The sequence below is a fragment of the Porites lutea genome, chromosome 3, assembly GCF_958299795.1.
Source record: "Porites lutea chromosome 3, jaPorLute2.1, whole genome shotgun sequence".
In the NCBI taxonomy this organism is placed as follows: domain Eukaryota; kingdom Metazoa; phylum Cnidaria; class Anthozoa; order Scleractinia; family Poritidae; genus Porites; species Porites lutea.
The window spans coordinates 11560138-11572249 of NC_133203.1; the positions used below are offsets into that span (position 1 = coordinate 11560138).

A 12112-nucleotide genomic window follows, 5' to 3' on the forward strand; every position below is an offset into this window, starting at 1 on the left:
CGTGATGGCTAGCGGAAAATCCTTGTGATGCAAAATGCACTTACAATAAAGAAAATAGTTAAAAATACTAAGAAACAAAAGTAAGGCAAAGGGGTGCCGTTAGAGCATGGATGTAGCTGTAGCTGAGGCAGAGTATCAGAGGACTATAGTAACCGAGTGCACAAAATCCATCCACAATCCAATCAAGAGAAACAAACTGCCGTTGTTCAATAAACCCCAACCAGGGCAACAACATGTCCGTCCTACAGGGAAAAATGGTTCTCCTTGCACAGCTGTACATTGTCACTTTTGGCTGAAAAAGGAAAGGCGATTTGTGGAAGCCTGTGTGGATTACTATCCCTGAGGTGTCAAAAGGTTGTCAAGAACTGCTCAAGTGCTCATGCAAACAAAAGTGCACTAGCTGTACATCTGTCAAGGCAAATTTAAGTTGCAATCCACTTAACAAGTGCAAATGCAGTAAGAGTACTTCAGATTGGTCCAGTGCTTGTATGAAAGTAAACCAATGACAGTCTTAAGAAACAGGAGATCGTCTTAATTATTGCTTTCGATTTTAAAAGGTTGTGAAAGCTTTTATAAAACATAGCATTTTACTACTAATAGCACTATTTCAAAGCATCTTTTTCCCAATGTAACTTACAGTTAAAAATCAAATAAAAGGCTTGCAAGACAACAGACAGAACATGGTAGTCTGTGCTTTTTGTTTTGTTTTCTAACGTTTTCCCTACTTTTCACCTTAGCTTTAAAAAGTGTTACTTGAATCTGTCACAGGTGGCCTAGTCAGGAGTGAACACAGCCATATTTAGGTAACGACTTGTATTCTAATTTCACAAGGACTTTTGGAATGTACAAATTATTTTTATATCACTGGTGGAATTTTACTCAACGATAATAGGCTTGTTATCTCATCACCATGGATAAAAGATATTCTCCAAAAATTACATGTACAGTATTTTGACCAGGCATGACTTAAGGTATAAGGGAAGAGATGGTTTCTAAATGCGAAAAATGAATGAATTATCAGAGTCGACGACCCAAAGAACCCATGCAGACTTAAGATATTCCTTTATGGCTGTGGCAGACAATTGTTTCAGATATTTTACAACACAAAAATGAACATTATCTTGTGTAACCCAGCTTGTTGAAGTTCTAGACCAAATTGGCGCGAAGCTGGATCGAGGAGGACAAGTCGATATAATATATCTGGACATGTCAAAAGCCTTTGACACAGTAAACCCCGCCAAACTCCCAAGGAAGCTACATCATTATGGTTTTTAGGGGAACCTGCTAACATGGCTAGAATCGTACCTGCACAATCGATCCTAACGAGTGACTTTATTGGGTGCAACATCAAGCCCCTTACCTGTGACTTCAGGGGTCCCGCGGGGATCGATCCTACGCCCCATGTTGTTCCTTCTGTATGTGCCAGATACTGTTAGATCAAGCCAGATTGCCGCTTTTGCCGATGACACAAAGATTCTCAAAGAAAGAACATCAACGCGCGATGCAGAACAACTTCAGGAGGACCTATCTAACCTGGTCACGTAGTCAGATTCTGCTAGCCTAAACTTTAACTACAGCAAATGCAAAGCGCAGCGCATCACTAGGAAACTTAAACCCGTCATCTTTGTCAATCATATGACCGGCTCTCCACTTGAACTTGCCGAGAAGGATCTTCTTGTTTACATCACGGATAACCTCACGCGGAATAAGCAAATCAATGTGCAATGCGCTAAGGCCAGCAGGCTCCTGGGATATGTACGGAGAAACACTAGACTCGTCAAAAGCATTACGGTTAGACGCTCAGCATAGCTTACCCTAGTAAGATCCCTTTTTGGCTATGCCACGCATGTCTGGACTCCGCAGTCAATAGACCTGATTCCAAAGCTCGAGAACCAGTTAATCCAGACGTTTGTGTACTGCGTCCTGAGGTTCAAGTAAAAAGGTGTACAGCCGCACTTTGGCGGATGCAGTTGGACCAGAGAAGGTTTCTAACCCCGTTGGAGGGCATAATCAGGCAGCTGGATCTCTCTAAAAGCGCGTAGGTTAAATGAGGAAAAATGCGCCTTGATTTTGCTGCCGTTCAAAGGGCATGGTTAATGTCTTGACAAATGGTGATTGACACAGAGAGCAAAAAGGGCTACAACAACTAGTTCATGCAGTGGGAAAGAAGGTTAAGAAGCTCGCAGTGAGCAGCAACGTTAATAAAGAAATAAAATATGCAGGCCTGCGTTTTATGTCTGGTGGCCCTTCATAAACAAACCCGCCACACAGCCACTCTTCAAATCCCATTGACAAAGAAGCAGTGAAAACACATGGGTAAAAAGGAAAACAGGCCCCCACACCCTCTGCCGCCTATGCCCCCACCCAGCTTCCACTAGCGACGACAAAAGCAAGGCACGACTCATGGTGGAAGCAGTGCTTTTGACTCGGCTTTTAATCTGGAAGCATTAAGGGTGCATTTAAGGAACCCTTGCATTAGAAAGGCCACAGCAGCGATGATTAGTAACCACGTGTGCCCCACCAGAAAGGAGCTGTTATAGAAAGGAAGCTTACGATCAATCCAGTGAAGCCAGGCAGAAGAGATAAGGCTTTTTGGCCAACTGCTTTTATCCCATTGCCAACGCCTATTTCTATTGCTTTTGGAGCATTTCTTATTGAGATTTTTCTTTAAATGCTTAAGTCTTTGCATTCGCAAGATCTAATTCGTACTAGTGCCTCTCTACTGGCCCTTTGAGAACAAGCTGAACGAGCAAACAGCTGTGTTTATCGTTGCCTTGAATCAACTTAAACACAAAAAGGAATCTAGCCGAATTTTATAACAAGTCTTTCGCCAGAAGCACGCTGTTGTAATAAAAACAGCCACCGCCAACTCGATAGCCACTTCAATATATGTCCACATAATTTGAGGACACTCACAAAGAAAATTGACGAGCCTGCAGCCTCCAAAAAAAATTCAGCAGAAAGGTTCTGTGAACTATCAGGAAGATCCCATCTAAGGTTCCATCACTCATTGTGGAGTAGCCGTTATTAATTATCTGTCAGAACAACGGTCGCTGATAAGAGGAAACTGTAAATCCATGTAAAAAATTCCAAGGGCAAACAATTTCAAAAACAATGCAAAAAAATCTTCTTTAATCACCATTATCAAATGATGGCTGAGACTTAAACAGATAAAACGGCCTTCAAAAATCTTCGACAGAACTTGAAAAAGTCGGATTGCTGTTTTCAAGTTTGTTTTTATTGGCTCGCGCATGCACCAGGGGGTGACATAGTCCCTTTAAGCAGATGGCTATTTTTATTATATGACGTGTCAAGTTTGCTGCTTTGTTTCAGGGGCATATGGTGCATTTCATTACAGGAAAGAGCCCATTGAAAAAAGTCGACCTTAAAAATGCAAATAACAAGAAAGGGTCAGTGCAGAATTCCCCCTGCATGTTCCTTTCCTGGTTAATTTTATTGCTCAGACACCCACAACATTAGGCTGTTCGTCGAAAAAGAATAGAAATTCAATAACTAACAATAGCTCAGTTTATTTAAAGAAACGCACTGATTTAATACAAGTATTAAGCTTTTAGAAACTTCAAAGTGTTAGAATCGACTGATGAAATTTGAGGGCGCCCAATGTGTTTGTTTACTTCTTGACTTGGTACAGATATTATAAATTTTAAAATTTACGGCTCATTTCCACGAAATTTTGCAAACGATATTTGTTTCGAATTACTTATTGAACAAAGTAAATGGTGAAATAAAGAGAGATAATTGACTTTAACAATGCTCTAACTACACTTTTCACTTTTCACTGGCGATATTTTCTCTTGGTTCCCTCTAAAAACAGTGCATCCTTTTCGAAATTTTCTTGCCGTTCTCCCTCCCCCCACCCTATACAAAGTTGAAACTCGCAAAAAAATTCTAAGGGGAGGGGTTGGACCTGTGTGAATTGGAAAACGCCCCAGAAACGCAAAAGTGTTCCGAGACTTTTGTCCATGATTGTAGATAAAACATACCAGAAACGAACAACCAGCTAAGCACTAAAAGTTATTGTCACTGAACGATCTTAACGCAGTGTCTTTCAAACAATGTTCTAGTTAACAGCTCAAACAAAGTCACTAAGAGGCCCCGCCAGGTGGTGGTGGTGGGGGTTGGTCCCATGTTACTCGTTTGAATTTTAAAACGTCTCTTGTTGGTGTTTAAAAAGGCCTCATGTCACCGTCGGAAATTGAACGAAAACTCTTTGTCCATGTTCAACCTTTTAAGACTAACTGACGCGATAAATCGTGAAGACATGGTGGTCTACTCTGTGAGAGAAGCTGGAAGGTCGGTGGTTAGGTTGCCTGGTCTCTGGTCTCTCCATTGTCGTCACCGCCTTGTTGCTCAAATTAGACAAGAAACTAAAGTCCGGATCACATTGTCTCTCTTCACCCATAGTGGGTACGACCATCATAACGCTGGTAGGGGATTGAGGGCCTTGCGCTGTTCCAACATCCCGTTCATGGAGATGTAGTATCTTCGAACTAGTCGCTTCACGGGAGAGAGGAAATTACTTCTTCTCAGCATTCAGACTGGTGATAAATAAGCCCAACCACCGTTCTTGTCGCTTATTCTCAGCTTTGCTGTCACTGTCGCAATTTGGCCGAGAGAGGTTGTCTCTTGTCGCGATTTCATTTTACGCTCTGTCGCCACTTTTTTGGTCATGTTGCTCGTCGGAATTTTCCCTGGCAGGGCCTCCTTGGATACAATAAAGTCTTTCAAATGACTTGGTGGTCTGCGAGTAGCTGGCAACCCACTGGCTTTATAGGCATAGACGGCATTGAAACATCTGCAGGATTAAGACTTGTGTTCGGTTTTTCTGCAGCAGTGGCCTCTTTAGGAGGTGAAAATTACTGTGAGGTCCGTGGCACTGGCTTGCTAGGAGGGAGTGGGGCAGTGGACGTTACATCTGGCATACTAAAGGATACAGGGTTGCTACTAGAACATACTGACCCCTTGCTGCTTCTGAGGTGTCTCCTGTTTATTCTGAAAATTCGACCATCCTCATTTCTCACATCATTTATGATCTTATAAGATCTCACATCAGCTTGCTTTTCTATTCGTGCCTTGTACCATTGGCCGGATTTATCTGTTGGCTTGGCACTGATATTGTAGTATTTCCTTGCAGCTGTTTCCTCTTGAAGAGTTTTCCTGGGACCTCTTCCACTATTTTGGGCTTCAATAGTTCACTGGTATCAGTGTTCGAGTTCGGTGCACGAACATCCTTTGTGCTGGGGAACTCTATAGACCTTCAGAGGGCGCGTTTCAGCATTCTAGAAGGACTAGATGGATTCTGATCTTGCAGCTTTAGATTTCTTCAATGAACTCTTAGCGGTCTTGACAGCATTTTCTACTTTTCCGTTACCCTGTGGGTAATGGGGAGAACTGGTAACATGTTCCATGTCGTAATTGGTCGCAAATTGCTGAAACTCATAGGAGTTGAATGATAGACCATTGTCACTCATCAGCTTATTAGGGACTCCACACCCCGAGAAGTGTCTCTTTAGGGTACGGATGACTTCTCTAGCAGTCTTGTCTTTGAGAGGGTCGATCTCAAAGTAGCTTAAGTAGTAATCCTCAGTACAGAGGTGTCTATTGTCAAAGTGAGCGATGTCAGACCCAACTATTTCCCAAGGGTGGCTTGGGGTATTGTGTGAGGTCAGTGGTTCTTTGCGTTGTTCTTTCTTGCAGCTGGTGTAAACCTCACGCTTGGAAATGTAATCTCTAATTTCAGCAGGCATGCCAGGCCAATAGACAATTTCTTTCTTTGAGCTTACTGATGTAGCTTCCGCGGCTTGGTAGATATCCAGACAGTTTGACAAAGTAAGCCCAGAATCTTGCAGTATTTTCCTTCTAACAGCATTTTCTCGGACTCCACACACAATTCTGTCGCGGAAAAGATGGTCTTTCAAGATTCCAAATTCGCAGGTTTCGGCAAGAGCTCGCAAAGCAGTCACGTATGTATCGACTGATTCTGTTTTTCTTGAGAACGGTTATTGAATCTGTATCTCTCGTAAATGAGAGATACAGAGAGAGAGAGCGGCGCACGCAAATCAAACAACTGGCTTGACCAATGGCAGAGTGGCAAAATTGGGTACCGGAAGTCGTGTTTAGTCCTTTCCGTGCGCTTTCCCGTCGTCAACTGACGTTCCCGTCCTGTTGCTAAATCAGCCTATTAGTTTTGCCAGTGTAACGCGTCTCCCAGAATTCCAGGACCTTGGTCATGTCGGATTTCTCTGCTTCACTTCTAAAAGGTTGACCATTATGGATTTCGAGGGCCTCTCTACCAATGCAAGTGATAAACGTTGCAACACGAAGACGGCTCGCTTAACTCTGAAGGTTGATCACCTCTTTGTAAGCATTCCACACTTGCCGCCATTGCTTCCGCTCTTTAGACAAATTTCCCCTTTTTACATTTTCCTGGTTATTGTTCCTGCTCAGACATCCGCAATATTTGCCTATTCTTCAATGAAGAATAGAACTTCAAGCGACTAACAATAGCTCAGTCTATTTTAAAAACTGTCTAAATTTAATCCGAATTAGCATGTGACTATTTGCTTTTAGACGCCTTAAAATTGAAAAATCTTCGATGATTGTTGTTGATTTTGCCTAAATGTTTCAACGCACTGATTTAAAACGGAGTTTAACCTTTTTCAAACTTCATGTTGTTCGAATCGATCTATACCATGCCCAGAGTATGATAGCCATTTCTTAGTTTTTCTTATTACGCTTGAATAGCGTAATAAGAAATATATAATATCGCCGGCTCAATTACTCTCTGATAGTAGCTTTGATGCTAATAAGAAAGAAGAGTGAAGTATCTTGCCGTAATAGCGTAACAACGTAATCAGAATGAAACACTTGCTTTTACAGTAGCTTTGATGCCAGTAAGAAAGAAGGGCGAAGAACCTTGCCGTAATAGGGTAATAATGTAATACGAAAAAAACACTTGTGTTTACAGTAGCTTTGATGCCAATAAGAAGAGTGGAGTACCTTGCCGTAATAGTGTAACAGCGTAATAAGGATGAAACACTTGCTTTTACAGTAGCTTTGATGCCAATAAGAAAGAAGAGTGAAGTAACTTGCCATAATACCGTAATAACGTAATGAGAAAGAAGAAAGTACTGACCTTGCCGTAATAGCGTAATAACGTAATAAGACTGTAACACTTAGTAACTTCGGTATTAAACATTTCAAGGCAAAGTTACAAGTGGTGATATCATCATCTGCTGCTGATCGATCGGTACTTCGCAGTCATTGAGGTCATTTATGACCACAGTGAGGGTGTTTAGTTATCCTGGCAATAAAAGGGGGTGGTAGGCCTACACTACTTTTACCTCATACCAAAATGCTGCTCATTGCAATAAATTTTTTTTCTATGCTGGGTAGATCATGCTCTGGAAGGTTCTCCATTTTCACTGAGCGATTTTCTTTAGTCCGTGAGTGTAATGTTTTTCTGCAATGCTGTATCACGCTGGGTCCAGCTCGTTAGTTTTCTTTCCAGAATGTTAAATTATCACGGATAGTGATTTACAGATCCAAAAATATAAGAATGAAGTGTAGCTTAAACTGAAGCTACATCAACTTGCTATGGAGAACTGAATTGAGACTCAGTAAACTCCAGCTTAGTGTTTTTCTAAAGATAGTGTGATTCTTTTGACTGAAGCGCGTAGTTTCTCCCTTGGTAGTAGCTTTTAAATAAGCTTAACAGTCTTTAAACTGTTTTGTTATCGCCACTTTTTGATCAGGAAAGACCATGGTTTCTCCACACAAACCCCATGAGTTGCCGGGTTAGCTTTGTGCTTAGTTGCTTTTACAAGAGCAACTTTAGTTGTACTTTGTCATGACGAGAACGGTACAGCCGATCTGTCTAGTGAGCTTTGAACTTGAACATTAATACCCACGTGGCGGATCGAAATTCTTGTTTTCCTATTGGCTACTGAATGTAACCAATTACGGAGTGTGTATTTCGATCCTCTTCTGCTTCAAGCTAGAGGTGTTTGTTTTGGAAAGCATTTCGTGAAAATTTAAGCACTTTCTTTTCTGGAAGAGTTCGAAGACTCCATAAAAAGAGAGATTAACAAGTTCGTGCTGGTTATCCGAAGCTGGCATTACTAGAGTGTTATACGTGTTAATCCAGTCAAGCAAAGTCAGCTGAAACAGTTTTATTAGGAATAGTGTTGTAGGTTGCTGTAAAACAAAGTAAAGAAAAGTCATCGAAAACTAATTAAATACGGGAAAACTGCTCTAAAATATTAATTTCCTTTCAAATAAGAATAAAGCAAAATGAAAGTTGAAAGGTTTCCTAATGAAAAGTTCATCAATTTCTGTCGCACTTTATTCCCGATAAGATGCTAATAAATAAGAGTGGCAGTTTTGTTCAACAAGGTGTTTTTTAAAACTTATATCTTCCTTTAACGAATGTCTTTGTGGAGGAGAAAAGCTTGTTTTCGACAATAAGCTGAAACCACAGCAAACTATATTTGACTTTGGCAGCTCCTCGAGGTCCCTTGAGCCAAGGTGCTCCTTTTCTCCCTTGTAGATTTTGGGGAGACCATTTTTTCCTGATAAAATCCTTTCCAGTCGTACTTGAAAATTTTCCTACCCAACAGATTTTGCGTTGAAGTAGATTAAGAAAAAAACTACCCATGTTGTGGTATTATGACCTCTCAAAAATGAGTGTTTTCATGAAGTGGTAGCCTGCTTCCTCGCGCGCCCTTCGCGCTTCTCACGTGCCTAAAACTTCCTTTCCTTCCCTTTGGAACGCCTGCCTCGTAGCCTAATTAATTGACGTTGTTTCTGTAGTCGAAGGAATTTTTCTGGATGTCCAGCGGCATGGTTGCTCAAAAAAATAGGAAAATAGGAAACTCGGGATTGAGAAAACAGAAAAAAATAGGAAACTTTGTATTAAAACATAGGAGAAAAATAGGAGAATTAATAGTACTTTTGTCGACAAAGATAGCCTTTCTGCACCTCATCAGGGTTATAATAAAGGCTACGAGTCCTCAGCTTGTACGTTCGAAGGATTTAGATCAACTTTTCCTGCTTAGAAGGAGTGAAATGATCAGTAACGTTTATTATATTGGCTCAGTTACGCTGTTATCAGAGTGATATGCTTGACTACAGGTCCAGCGTGGTTCTGTAATCAAAGGTGATCATATGCAAATTCCCTTCAAGTTGGTGGCTAATCTTTGAAAAGCTTCGAAAAGTGCATAAAATTTCTTAGTATAGAAATTGCTTACGATTGCGTTGTCATTGAAAGATAACGAACTAGGACTAAAAATACTTATGGAAACCTTTCCTTCTATTAATCTGCAATTGGTAGCTGGTTGAGAATATGCTTGTCTGAGTCAAAAGACTGCATAGTTTTAAGTACGCAACCAGGCTTTCCGCGGGTGTATGCAAAATGACACTGATCTATTTGATACCAGATTGTAAGTGTCATGGTTAAGTTCTAAGAAGAATGTAACTCTCTGCTTAGCTATGACTGCAAGACCGGTTTCACAAACAAAAGTCAGTCGCTTAGGTATACCTGTTAACAAGGGTCACCAAGAGAGGTAGTGCCGTAAACTAAACTTGAATCTGTTCTTTTCATGTAGCCTCCACAATCCAGCTAGTGGTTGGTTTTTCAACAAGAAGCTGATTGATGATTCATCTGACCTGTGTTATGAGAGGACAACTTGACCGTGTTTTCAGTTTCAAAGATGAACATAAAAGCGAACAAGACTGCAACATAAAATATAACATGTACAGATACTGAAATGCAGTTTCAGTGGGCTATGCACAAATCATTCGATAGTCATGAGAACTATAACACTACATACAATACATGTAGCTGCACTACAGTGTATTTTTCAATCTGCAGCAAGTTGCACCAAAATGCGCAACATTGCATCAATCTGCACCAAGTTGTACCAAACTGCACCACGTTGCACCAGAATGCACCAAGTCGCACCAATCTCCACCAAGTTCAATCTGCACAAAATAGCACTAAAGTGCACCACGTTGGACCGATCTGCACCAACTTGCACCAAACTGCACCAAGTTGCACCAACCTGCACCAATCTGCACCATGGTGCACGAATCTCCACCAAGTTGCACCAATCTGCACCAAAATGCACCATGTTTGGCACCAATTGGCACCAAACTCCACCAAGTTCAATCTGCACCAAGTTGCACCAATCTACACAAAGTTTCACTAAACAGCACCAAGTTGCACCAAAATGCACTACGTTGCACCAATCTGCACCAAGTTGCACCAGTCTCCACCAAGTTGCACCAAAGTGGACCATGTTGTACGAAACTGCACCAAGTTGCACCAGAATGCACCATGTTCCACCAATCCGCACCAAGTTGCACCAAACCCCACCAAGTTCAATTTGCACCACGTTGACCCAAAGTGGACCACGTTGCACCAATCTGCACCAAGTTGCACAAAACTGCACCATGTTGCACCAACCTGCACCAAGTTGCGCCAACCTGCACAAGGTTGCACCAATCTGCAGCAAGTTGCACCAATCTGCACCAATTTGCACCAAAATGCACCATGTTCCACCAATCCGCACCAAATTGCACCAAACTCCACCAAGTTCAACCCGCACCAAGTTGCACCAGAATGCACCAAGTTGCACCAATCTGCACCAAGTTTCAGCAAACTGCACTAAGTTGCACCAAAAAGCACCACGTTGCACCAATCTGCACCAAGTTGCACCAATCTCCAGCAAGTTGCACCAATCTGCACCAAGTTGCACCAAACTCCACCAAGTTGCACCAAAGTGGACTACGTTGTACGAAACTGCACCAAGTTGCACCAGAATGCACCAATCTGCACCAAGTTGTGCCAACCTGAACCAAGTTGCACCAATCCGCACTAAGTTGCACCAAACCCCACCAGGTTGCACCAATCTACACAAAGTTTCACCAATCTGCACCAAGTTGCACCAATCTCCACCAAGTTGCACCAATCTGCACCAAGTTGCACCAAACTCCACCAAGTTGCACCAAAGTGGACTACGTTGCACGAAACTGCACCAAGTTGCACCAGAATGCACCAATCTGCACCAAGTTGTGCCAACCTGAACCAAGTTGCACCAATCCGCACTAAGTTGCACCAAACCCCACCAGGTTGCACCAATCTGCACCAAGTTGCACGAAACTGTACTATGTTGCACCAATCTGTACCAAGTTGCACTAAAGTGCACCAAATTCCACCAAGTTGCACCAGACTGCACCGAGTTGCACCAACTGCACCATGTTGCATCAGTCTGCACCAAGTTGGACGAACCTTCACCAAGTTGCACCAATTTGCACCTACGTGCACCATGTTGCACCAATCTGCACTAAGTTTCACCAATCTGCACCAAAGTGCACCAAACTGTACCAAGTTGCAGCAGACTTCACGTTGAACCAAACTGCACCTTGTTGTAAAAAAGGGGGTGAGTAGGCAACACACGACTTTTACCTCATGCCAAAATGCTGCTTGTTTAAATAATAGACTTTTTACCAATACGGCGGCCATATTGAATTAATTCGATTTAAGGAGTATTATAGGATGCCCAGGGGGCATGAGCACATTTCATTTGTATTTTCGAGCGCTTTTCGGGACATTTTTTCTTAAATTTTTCTTAGAATAAGATTGTAATGGGAAAAAAGATCCTTGTGCCGTGTTTGGATGTAATAGTGATCGCTTCTTTCTAGTTTAGTAGTAGAAATATGGTCTTTCACTGTATATTTCTCGGGAAAAGGGCGATCATTATATATTTTAATCAAACAAAACCAATCGTTTCCTTGCACGAAACTGCTCCACGATCAGCGAGCAATCAATAAAACAACAAGCATCAATCAAACAAAACCAATCGTTTCCCTGGATGAAACTGCTCCACGATCTGCGAAGAATCAATAAAAGAACCAGCAACCTGCCAAGAATATGCACAAAGTGCAGAATATGAAGTGCGTGACGAGGAACCGTAAAGAGTGTTTCACACAGATGCGCTTCAAAAGGCCAATCATAAAAGCAGTGGCAAAAGCATACAATTGGATGTCACAAAGTAACAAATCAGGGAGCTGAACAAAAGAACAAAATATG

At 41.9% G+C, this 12112-nt stretch overlaps 1 protein-coding gene across 5 annotated transcripts in view; it reads right to left on the bottom strand.

Annotated features, from left to right (window-relative positions):
- Positions 1–12112, bottom strand: part of LOC140930482 (transcriptional repressor NF-X1-like) — a 131197-nt gene that overhangs the window by 15615 nt on the left and 103470 nt on the right. For 2 of the 5 annotated variants that reach the window (XM_073380187.1, XM_073380186.1), the window contains exon 27: positions 9552–9687. The exons of the other annotated variants lie outside the window; for them this stretch is intronic. In XM_073380187.1, coding sequence (XP_073236288.1) covers positions 9573–9687 — 115 coding nt within the window. In that variant the 3' untranslated portion in view covers positions 9552–9572. Of the gene's footprint in view, positions 1–9551; positions 9688–12112 lie in introns of those variants that run through there. 5 annotated transcript variants of the gene reach the window in all.